This window comes from Polypterus senegalus, chromosome 4 (assembly GCF_016835505.1).
Source record: "Polypterus senegalus isolate Bchr_013 chromosome 4, ASM1683550v1, whole genome shotgun sequence".
Taxonomy (NCBI): Eukaryota; Metazoa; Chordata; class Cladistia; order Polypteriformes; family Polypteridae; genus Polypterus; species Polypterus senegalus.
Window position 1 is genome coordinate 218,294,769 of NC_053157.1, and position 12,422 is coordinate 218,307,190.

Genomic DNA, 12,422 nt, shown 5'->3' on the forward strand with positions numbered 1-12,422 from the left:
TTCCAGTCAAGCAAAATCAAGTTTATGTGTGTTGTCAGAGGTAACTGGGCTGGCGACCCGGCTGGGACGCCCAGGAAGACCAGAAGAGGGCTTACGTCCTCCCCAGACCACATGGTGGTGACCACGGGCCCCTACAGGGTAGAGCTTCAAAGCTCTGTACCCATGGCCCCCAAAGGAACCAGGGTGGTCGCACCCACGTGGTCTGGGGAGGGCTGTAAGCCCTCTTCTCGTCTTCCTGGGTGTCCCGGTCAGGTCGCCACCCCAGTCACCTCCGACCTCACCTCCACCTCACCTCCACTGTGCAGCTATGGAAGTTATTGAGAACAGATGGGGAACTGTTTGCTATCTTTAGAAAGGTGAGCCTTTTTGACAAACGGAAAACCATGTTGCATCCACTTCAGTTCAACAGTTATGATCACTCCACAATATTTAAAGGTTCTCACCCTTTTCAAGGAATACCCTTCAATGTAGATATCAGTTTGACCTTCTTTTTTCTGAAGTCAATGACTAGCTCCTTGGTTTACCTTATCAGGTTTTTTTCTCTGGGATCTCTGCCAGTCCACAGGTAGATCTCTTCTCTGTAAGCCATCTCTTCATTGTTAGTAACCAGACCGAAGATGGTAGTGTCATCAGCAAATTTAACAATGAAGATGGAGTTGTGACTGTCCACATAGTTAGAGGTGAACACACAGTACAGAAGGTGAATCAGCACACTACCCTTTGGAGTGCCTGTTTTAAGGGTCAGCGTGAAACTCCCACACTGTACATCCACTTTTGGAGACACATGTTTTTCTCACTTTGTAAGAGCAAATGTCTGCCTGTTTATCTAGGATGTCATGACATTTATACCAGCATATTTAAATTAGAAGATTAGGTCACACTGTATATAATATTTAACTTTATATTTTGTGCGCAGATAACAGTTTACATATAAGAAGTCTTACTTCTTTTAACCAGGTATGCCACTGCCAACCACGTCTGCCCATGTAAGAGAACAAGTGCCTCTGCAAACCAACCCTTTTAGCCACTCTTCACATATTTCAGGTTGGCTTAGTTTATTTTTCCTTATTTTGTTGTTGATGGAACTCTGACTGCCATCAGCCTTTACCAGTAAAGATTGGCATCATCAAAATGGACACCAAGTGTCCACCTGTCCAAATAGAAAATGTCATTGCTACACATCCGTCATCATTACCCCTGTTGACCACTTCTAGAGTTGTTTGATTGCCATACGCATCCCCGCTATGCTGAACACCTCAGTTCACAATTGGCCCACCAGTCCTGTGCTTGTACCATAGCTGGCAAGTGCAGTAGTGCTTTCCCCAGTTAAACTATACCTAACTACCAGAGCCCATCTAAACTTGCATCTTTTCCAGCTGCACCTTCGTGGTTGAAAAGTCCTTTGCTTGGTGTACATCTATTCCTTATAATAGTACTAATTATATTAATTATCCCAAGTAATTACTGTAATTAATATTCATAATCTACACTTTAAGAGCCCAAAACCGTAGCTCTTACTTTTGGTATTCTTAAGAGGTTTACACATTTTTTACTCCTAGGAATGTTAACTCTTTTAGGTCCAATGTCGACAAAAATCGACATCCAGTGGTGTAGGGCAACAATCAGCTGTTAATGGCGACAAAACTCACTGTCACATCACAGACATTCCCTCTCTGCTTAACTGCAATTACCCTTTGCGTGTGTCAATATTTCTTTAAAATCTTAATATTTAAAAAAAAAAATAACTATAACTGTTGTGACTTGTCTTACTAATACTACTAATGCAACTAGTATTACTTGTGGTCTTTGTATTCACTTAAACCCCAGCAGGTATTTGTTTCTTGTTCCGTGTCTTCAGTTCTTCTTCATGTCTTTGCCTTTAGATTTTGTTTTTGTCTTTGGTCTTTGTGTTTGATCTTTTTCTTTGTCTCAGTTATCTTTGTTCCATTCTGTAGGCAGATCTTTAAATGGAAAGTGACAAAACCTATGGTTTCTGTACAACTTATCTTTTTGGTTGCTGTCCTAGTACCACCACTCAAACTTTGCTTTCATGCACTCATTGAAACAGCTTGGTCACTAGTGCCACTCAGCCCCAAAGTTCTAGACGTCTCCAGCATGTACTTTACTCTGTCTCTCAAAATCCATAAAACAAAAAACAAAACAGAAGTAACGTTCTGGCAAAAGGTCAGGAAAAGAAAAAACTTTAAATAAGTTTACTTTCTCATTCCTGACTTCCTGCACTATCTTTCCATTTTCCTTATCACTGCCTGTGTATCTTTTTATATTATCTACAACCTATTAATGTGGGCTGAAACCTCTCCAAAATTCGAGCACCAAATTCAAGTGGCCAGTTAGGCTTCTGGCTGCTGACTCTATACTGTATGTATGTGCTCTCTGTCCTTTCAGAGTTGTTCAGCTACTTTTAACTTAATAATCAATTTATTCTCCCAGCTAGGGTGTGTCTGTCTTGTTACTGACTGCTCAAGCCCCAAGATCATTCTGCACTTCTGACCCCTTCAGCTCTACTTTACCTTTCACTACAACACACATCCCTTTTTTCTCTTGTCCTGCTTCAGTTAAAATAGCTGCTAAAGCGGTGAACGTTTCTTCAAGCTTTACCTCGACCCTAGCATTTTTAAACCTTTCACTCACAAGTACTTGTGTTTCTTTTATTTCTGCTATTTCATTTCTTAATTCATTCTCTTTCCTGGATTCCATTATTTATATCACTTCCTGCATTCAACAATGGCCATCGAAATTCAAAACCTGCTTTGCCTTCTATTTGATTTCCTTTTCCTAAATCAAATTATATTTCATCCTAAGTTGCATTTCAAAAAAACTGCAAATCAGCTGTTGATGTAGCATATTCTTTAAATACTGGACGGAGCAAAGAATTACACTAAGACTATAGTGCAGTGGAGAATAATAGAAGGAATCTCCCTTGGCTCTTTAACTTTCCTTTCAGACCTCTCCTTTTGTCACCATTCACACTTCCACTCTTTATCTGAGCTCTTGCTCGTTTCATGTAAGTGACCCAACTTTCAAAGGAGGCAATACAGTCATAAAACGGGTCCAGATGATTTTGCTTCCTATCAATAAAACTATATATAACTACACAATAAAACTATATGCTTGATCAGTGGTTCCTAAAGTGTGGGTCGTGACCTCCTGAGGGGGGTCACAACAGGATTTCTAAAATAAAACCAAGTTAAAGAGTTAACTCTTTTTGGCTGATTGTTGTGCTGAACATGTTTGTGAGGCTGAAGCAACTACAGCCAAGTTCGCCTGAAAGGACCACCAGTTACAATGACAAGAGGTACAAACCAAATTACATCACACTGTGACTTCAGCCGCCACCACCTACCCAGCTGCTGCCACCAGATTTGGAAATATCTGTGGATTCGACCATGTGTAATGAGAAGTACATGTACTTGTTAATATTTTAATATTAATATTTTAAAGAACTTGTGTTTTAATATCTTCTCTCATATCGCTTGTTCTTCTTTGGATCGAATTATTGAAGAGAATTATTGTTTTGAGCTTGTCAGCCTCTTTTTCACCAACCATTATTTGCACCATATCAACAGCTTTCTGTAAAATCAGATTTTTGTCGATTGTATGTGACTTACTGGCTTTTCCAATACGAAAAGCAACACGATAACTTACTAGTAATGCTTTTTCATTAGCTGTAGTTGCAGAAGTAAAAATTATTTGCTCCTTGTGGAGGTAGTTTAACTTGCTTTCAAAAAATTCCATGGACTTGTGTTTTTTGTTTGGATGTTTGGTATTTAAATGTCAAAGTAGCTCTGACAGCTTCATACTTTCTTTTGACAACACTTCTCGACAAACTACAAACTGGAGTTTATTGGAAATAACAGAAAGACCATATCTGAGGTATTCATCACTGTACGATTTTCTTTTTATTATTCTTGTCACTGCCAGATGTAGAAGGTTCCAGTGATCTTTTTAAAAATGTATCCACGATTAACAAAATGAGTAGAGCTTGTATTGTTAAATATTCAGTATTGTACTTGTCATTCACTAGCACAGCACACATCTTGGAAATGATACCTCATCACACTTTGCTGCTTATATAAATAAAGCAGAATTGAAATTTCCAGAAGACTCCAGTGCCATCAAGGAACGATGCAGCGATTAAAAATAATTAGCATTTGCTTTCTCAAATGTGGTGGAGAGTACAGGAAACACGAAGAACAAAGGCAAATTGTGCTCCTTACAGATGGTGCCGGTATTTCTGTTATTTGATAACTATTTTACCGCAGGTCAGCTACTGTTTTTTTACAAATGGGGTTAAGTACGGCAGTGGGGATCACAAACAAAATTCTCATACAAAAGTGGGTTACACCTTAAAAAAGTTTGGAAACCACAACACTAGATATTAGTTCTTTTTTACACTCCACCACAGACCCTATAGGAGAGGAGAGAGGGCATCATTTGTTTGCATCAGACATGCCATTAGTAATTAATGAGGTATTAAAGTTTTGTTTTTGTTGGTGTACCTCCTGCAATCATTAATGCTAGTGATGATGGCCATTTTAATTCAATTTTTACTTAGATCTTGACTGATTCATTGTTAAGGACAAAGCAGTCAAAGCATCAGTTTTCAGTTTGTAGTCCTCAATATAAGATCCCAAAGAATACAGCTGGCAAACTTAGTTCGTTGATTATTTGAGCACAAGGTCATTACGCCCTCTTTCTTTTCTATGTCAGTTGTGCTACAAGTTGTAGTCAGTGTACAATGTATAGTGGAATTAACTGATGTAACAGTTTGATTAACTAAGGCAAGGAGGAATGGGGAGCTAAAGGGCATTGGTCAGGATGAACCTTGAAACTGGTTCCCAGTAGGACACTAGTTGTAATTGTTCTCTTTATGAAGTTTGCATGTTCCTACAAAGTTTTATCTTTTTTTTCCCCCAAGTACTCTGTTCTTCCCCCCACATCCCAGAAGTTAAATTAACTGATGAGTCTAAACTGGCCCAGTATGAGTGAATGAGCAGAAATGTGATCTGCAATAGACTGACATCCAGCCCAGGGTTGGTTACATTGTTGAGTATAACTTTGTGGCTGATGGAGTTGGATAACCTCAGATTCTTGAAATTGAATAGAGTTGGTACAGAGAATGAAGAGATCAATGTTTAGATGCTATTTTCTTCAAAAAGTACAAATAAGATTTTAGTGTAACAAAAAGTCAGTCTCTTAAAGCGGTACCCACATTTGATTATAAGTTTTCAGCACCCAGGAAATCCATCAACTGAAAAACAAATGAAGCGTAAAACAGGCTAACTTTACCATTTTAATTTTACACGAAGTGGCTCATGTTCATAATAATCAGATTTGATCAGAAGTGATAAAGGCACCAGTGTTCAAATATACAGGTGCCGGTCATAAAATTAGAATATCATTGCAAAGTTGATTTATTTCAGTAATTCCATTCAAAAAGTGAAACTTGTATATTAAATTCATTTATTACACACAGACTGATGTATTTCAAATGTTTATTTCTTTTAATTTTGATGATTATAACTGACAACTAATGAAAGAGTATCTCAGAAAATTAGAATATCAATTAAGACCAATGCAAAAAAAGAATTTTTAGAAATGTTGGCCAACTGAAAGGTATGAACATGAAAAGTATGAGCATGTACAGCACTCAGTATTTAGTTGGGGCTCCTTTGGCCTGGATTACTAGCAATGCGGCGTGGCATGGAATCAGTCTGTGGCACTGCTCAGTGGAGCCCATGTTGCTCTGATAGTGGCCTTCAGCTCTTCTGAATTGTTGGGTCTGGCGTATTGCATCTTCCTCTTCACAATACCCCATAGATTTTCATGGGGTTAAGGTCAGGCGAGTTTTCTGGCCAATCAAGAACAAGGATACCATGGTCCTTAAACCAGGTACTGGTAGTTTTGGCACTTTGTGCAGGTGCCAGGTCCTGTTGGAAAATGAAATCTGCATCTCCATAAAGTTCATCAGCAGCAGGAAGCATGAAGTGCTCTAAAAAACGGCTGCGTTGACCTTGGACCTCAGAAAACACTGGACCAACACCAGCAGATGACATGGCACCCCAAACCATCACTGACTGGAAACTTTACACTGGACCTCAAGCAACATGGAGGCCTCTCCTCTCTTCCTCCAGACTCTGGGACCTTGATTTCCAAAGGAAATGCAAAATTTACTTTATCAGAGAACATAACTTTGAACCACACAGCAGCAGCCCAGGCGAGACGCTTCTGACGCTGTCTCTTGTTCAAGAGTGGCTTGACACAAGGAATGTGACAGCTGAAACCCATGTCATGCATACATCTGTGCATGGTGGTTCTTGAAGCACTGACTCCAGCTGCAGTCACTCTTTGTGAATCTCCCCACAGTGAATGGGTTTTGTTTCAAAAAGGGTGCAGTTATCCCTATTGCTTGTACACTTTTTCTACCACATCTTGTCCTTCCCTTCGCCTCTCTATTAATGTGCTTGGACACAATGAACAAGCCTCTTTAGCACTTGTTAGGTGTCAAGTATCACACATGAATGTAGACTGAAGACCTAAAATAATACTCTAGTTGTGGTAGTTTTCGAGATACTGAATTTGGGAAGCTCTTATTTGAAATACATCAGTCTGTGTGTAATGAATGAATCATTACAAGTTTCACTGGAACTACTGAAATAAATCAACTTTGTCAAGATATTCTAATGTGACACCTGGACTTTCTACTTCATCATATTTATAACTTTGGATTCTACTTCATCATATTTATAACTTTGGCCCCCAATATTCTATCAAGGTTTGTTTTCAACAGAACAAAATTTCTCATGTCATGCTCAAACGTTTCTAAATACATTTAGCTCAAGTTCTGTATTTATGGGTGCCTTTGGTACATCTTTCTAGAGCCCTGTCTCTCTAGAGGTTCAGCCCACCTGCAGTGAGATTTCAGTTCCTTACCCTTAACACCTCACTAAGCATCATTTGAATATGTTAGCTAATTTACATGATCTCTCTTCAGTTATAAAATCTATTCAGTTCATTACCCCTGCAGAAATGTACACAATGACTTCCTCAGCTCTAATGATCTGGATGGCAGTGCTCCTTATACATGGTAAGTCTGATAAGATGACATAAGGAATTCAGGAGGGGTTCTCTAGAATTCAAGTATGTTAATACTAACATAAAGTGAAGATTTCATCAGGTAAGGTAAGGATTTGTGAAGATGGTCAGTAGAGGTTTAGTGCATAGTTCCATAATGTTTTTTTTTTTTTTGCAAACAGATATCATTCTATAATTTCCTCTTTCTCTCTTTTTGATCCACAGACTCAAGCTGTCAGATTGTTCTGACTCAGTCTCCATCAGCCCAGTCTGTGACTTTAGGACAAAGTGTGTCCATCAGCTGTAATGCGGCTAGCTACGTTGACAATGAAGTGGACTGGTACCTTCTGAAACCTGGTCAGGCTCCACAGCTCCTAATATGGTGGGGTACACGGCGTCAGTCTGGGATTCCAGAAAGGTTCAGTGGTCAATACTCTGGGACCAGCTTCACCCTAACAATCAGTTCCTTCCAGGCTGAAGATGCAGGACATTATTACTGTCAGCAGGACTATAGCACTCCTTTCACACAGTGATAAAGAGTCGTACAAAAACTTCCTTTATGAAGCTGCTGGTGTTGAAGGGGGAGGGAATCCTTTACTAGACTTGACTTTTGATTTTTCCTTTTATTTCCTTTATTGATCAGATTTAAATATTTAATCAGGATGCTATGCATCTTAAGTAAGCAAAGATAAAGAGGTGATATGTTTAGGTGTTTAAAATGATTAAACTTTTAATAGAGTGAACTGTGATTAACTGACACTCCATCCAAGCCTCGTTCATGTTTTGTGCTGGATGTTCCAACCATCATAATCCTGGATTATTTAAAAGGAGGTTTGAAAATGTATGGATGAAATTCTTATTCAGTGGCAGTTTTTTTTTTAAGTAGATTTTTTAACACAAATATGGGGTCACTGATAGGGTCTATGGGAGGATAAATTTAGCAAATGTGTTACAACAAATTTGTTTACCTAGAAAGGTTACAGACACATAGAAAAAGATACTAAATGTTTCAGATGAGATTACCAACCTGTAACTTTCATTCTCTAATTTATCTTATTTTGAACAGGAAATAAGACATATTCAAATGAATTGCCCATTCTCATCCATTTCTCATATTTATATTCTTAGAATTTTTTCCTAAATGTCTAATCTATTGCTCTTTTCAAGCCATTTGCTGCCTATAAAAAGTATTTATCCCTCAGTAGGTTTCACATTTTATTATTATACAACGTCAAATCACAATGAGTTTTAATTGGCTTTGAGGCACAAATCAACAGAAGAAGGCTCTTTAATGTCAAAGTGAGAACAGATCTGTACAACGTGCTCTGAGGTGTTTACACCTCTCCTCCTCATTCATTGGTCCAGCTTCAACGCTTATTCACTTGTGAGATCATTTTAAGTTCATGTCCTGTGCTGATTTTTACATTTTACATTGCTTTCAGTTATTTGGCTGACAACTTAATCCAAGGCAACGTTTACAATACAATTGTTTACATTTCTTTTAGTTTTCTTATTGGAGCACAGGCAGGTCAGGTGACTCACTCACGGTCACACACTGTCAGTAGCAGGATTTGTGGGATCAGCACATTGCACTCTGCCCTGATTTTTCAGGAAATATTAATTTAATAATGTTTTAGCAAAAAATGTAATCATTTTGCATATTATGAGTATACAATAGGATAACTAAAATGTGGATTACACAATACAAGTAACATGAGATTTTTTTTTCTTCCATTAATGTTTTGGTATAATTTGTTGTTGTCCAGTATTGACCTCCATAGATGCCCATTCTATCATAACTTCATTATCTCATTCTCATATGAGATTATAAATTTTACTCAATTACCACTACAACTCATATGAGAAAAGCAACCCATAAATATTCTTGGATCGTGTATTCCTTTAAGGGTTTTGTTTTCACATTTGCACCCCAACCCTGTAGACTCTGCACATTTTAAAATTTACAAAAAATACTTCACTTTAGAAAACAATTTCATGCAGCAAATTAATTTATGCTATGATTATGGAGAAATGACTTTGACTTAAAAACCTGCTGACTTTAATTGGTGACTTTAAATTAGCCTCAAATGGACGTGTGTGAGCCGCACTGTGATGGACTGATGCTTTGTCCGGCGTTCCTTCTGTCTTATGCTCACTTCAGCCAGGACAGGCTCAGCCCCAGAACCGATTGGTTTATGTGAGTTTGAGTTTTTCTATTAACTGTCCAGCATTATCCTGTTTGTCATACCATGAGAGAAATGGAAGAGCTTATTCTAATTAGGAACACAATTAAACTTTATATCTAATAAATTAAATTCCTCCAATCTAATTACTACTATAAATAAGATAAATAGCACAGCCTTTATATGCAGTGGTCTAATCAGATTTAAAGCCTATACTCAGCACCTTAAATTCTTTAAAAAGAAATGATCCTAAAACCAGAGCAAAGAAACAATTTATTCATCAAAGGTTGGTCTATATATTGGGAAGGCAAACTTCCATTTTTGATGACGCAAGCAGAAAAGAACCTTGTCAAACCATTTAAGAAGTACCATTATAAAATTGATAGTCAAATCTAAATAGTCTGCATGCCAATGTGTGAGGCAATTTACTTGCTGATCTGGTGAGGGGAGGTCACTCAAAGATCTACATATTATGGAACTAACATAAACTTCTAAATCTTAAGCAGTGTAACTGGATTTAATGTCAGTTACAAGACTCATAACATGATTACTTGCTGAGATGAGCAGTGGTGACACAGAGTAATGTTCCTTTGGTTCAGCAAGCCATTTTTTTTCTTTATTGGCCTCCATCATGGACAAGAGTGTAAAAGTCTGAGTGCCTGAAGAAGGATGTTTGTGATATGAGCAATTTGGCAGCTGGTAAAATTCTAAAGAATAACAGAAATGCATTAAGACACACTTCAGTGCTTATTAGTGCTATGAGAGGTTTTTGGATTCATTTTTAGTTCTTCATTCTACTTCATTCACTTTATTAATAAGAATAATTAGTCATTACTTTGACAAGTGATTTCTTGTTGTCACTGCACATTTCAACCCTCCTATTTTACTCCATCCATTTAATCCAACTTGTAGGGTGTGGGAAGGCCACAGGCCCATCATAGTAACATAAGACATTTGGCAAACAAGAGCTCACCGTCCAGCCCAACAAGCTTGTTTGATTTCTTAATAGCCAAGTTGATGTATCTGGAACAAAGTGGGTATGATTGTGTTGGGATCTCTGGAATGTGTGGGTTGATAGTCCTCAGAGACAGGGAGTTATAATATATCTAATTCTTTTATTGGCTATTTTGTAGTCATAGAGAAATCCAGTTCTTCACTCTTGAGATATTTGTTTGTGTGTGTCTTTTAAGTAAGGAAACAGAACAGTTAAGCCACCCAGGTGATTGCCGTTCCATTATAAAACTTTAGACAGCTCAAGTTAAAAAGGTTATAAGTTAGTTTGTGAAAAAATATACTAAACAAATTTAAGTCAACAGAACTAGCAGTAAAAACAAACATTTATCTATAAAGTTTTGAGGTGTTCACGAACCTTGAAGAAACACCATCTTCCAAATGCTGAAAGCTAACATGTTTAGAACTGTAAGTTGAACTGATGTACTGCAATCGGTTCCTTAAAGCAGCAAGACATAAAGTATAGCATTAAAACATAAGTAACATGATAGTTAGAATTTGTTACTAAACCTCACTTGCTCTGGTTCTCTTCTCGGTGCTCAAATGTAGCACTTGGTGTCACTGCATACCTGCCAAGTTGTTTTGCCTGCCTAAGGTAAAGTCATACTAATGGAGGATTGAATCGGGTAGAGGGTTTTCAGATTGTCTCCGCTGTGGAATGGCCAATTGGGGGAGGCAGCTTGATGGCCGAGGTCACCATCTTCAAATTCAAATCATATTATGTGATATCATCTACTGTTAAATTCAGCTCAGTACTTGTAATATTTTTATAAACTGTATTGAGGATTCTTGTGTTTTGTTCTGTGTATTGTATTGACCCCCTTCTTTTTGACACCCACTTCATGCCCAGCCTACCTGGAAAGTGGTCTCTCTTTGAACTGCCTTTCCCAAGGATTCTTTCATTTCTTTCCCTACAAGGGATTTTTTGGGAATTTTTCCTTGTCTTCTTAGAGAGTCAAGGCTGGGGGGCTGTCAAGAGGCAGGGCCTTTTAAAGCCCATTGCAGCACTTCTTGTGTGATTTTGGGGCTATACAAAAATAAATTGTATTGTATTGTATAAAGTATGGTAAGTACATAAGGATAAATGTCACATATAAAACAAGAATGAAACAATGCTTTAACTATGAATAATTCAGGAAAGACTTCTCACAGATGAATCAAAAGAAGGAAGAGGCACTAGCCCATTACAGTGCACACACACACTCACACTCACACACACAGAGTATCCATGGCCTTTCACCTGCTTACATCTAAGAGGAAATTCTATCACCTTCAGAAATGTGAATGTGAAACTTTACACAGAGAGTGGATTTGTATGAAGTGACACAGAGCAATGAGGTAACAGCACTAGCATATCTCGTCACCTTTTCACTTTGTGCCACTCACTGAAATGTTTTCAACTTTGTTTAACAACTAACAGAGCTATGGAACTCCTAGAATAATTCTGAGTCTAAATAAATGGAGGTAATTAGGTCAAGCTTGGATCCTTTTTGACTTTTCAGTTTTGCTTCACAGTTTTCCATCACTCTGCAGCTGCCAGTTTACACAGAGACCCCCCTTTGTGATGTCCGTCTCGGTTCAACACTCTGAGTTTAAAACTTCCTCACTGCCAGAATCTACAGCCAGAGTGACTCCACTGCTTGTCTTTTGTGTCGTTGTATTCTTCACCCAAAGAAAGAAAGTTTCTTTATTAAGTGAGGCACAGAGTGGTAAACTGATATTAACTGACCACTTTTTATGCATAGAAATGCATCATCAGCAGTTTTTAATTCTGTATTGCCTTATTAATTAATTACATTTTCAGGATTCTGTGAATCAACCATCAACACTGAAAACAGTTTACACTTGAGAAATCATCACCTTCGTGTATCAGCAGGGATTTGAGTAACTGCATGGACTGGTACCGGCAGAGACCTTCGAAGCTCCACATTAGAGTTGGTACTACAGTATATCACTCTGGTGGTACGCTGAGTCACTCCAGTGGTACTGAGATGGAAACTTCATTGAATCTGACTATCAGTGGACTCCAGTCTGAAGATGCTGGCCACTGCTAATATCAGCAGTATTATCAGTTCCCTTTCTCACAGTGCCAAAACCTCACTGAGCTGCTGTCACAACTGAGCATGTGAAGGA

General features: G+C 38.2%; 1 gene segment (V, D, J or C); it reads left to right on the forward strand.

The window, feature by feature from the left end:
- The first annotated feature begins 7,050 nt into the window (after nucleotides 1-7,050).
- LOC120527988 lies at nucleotides 7,051-7,643 on the forward strand. The segment is given in 2 exon segments: nucleotides 7,051-7,108; nucleotides 7,321-7,643. Coding segments are annotated over 2 exon segments (366 nt in total).
- Nucleotides 7,644-12,422: the final 4,779 nt, after the last annotated feature.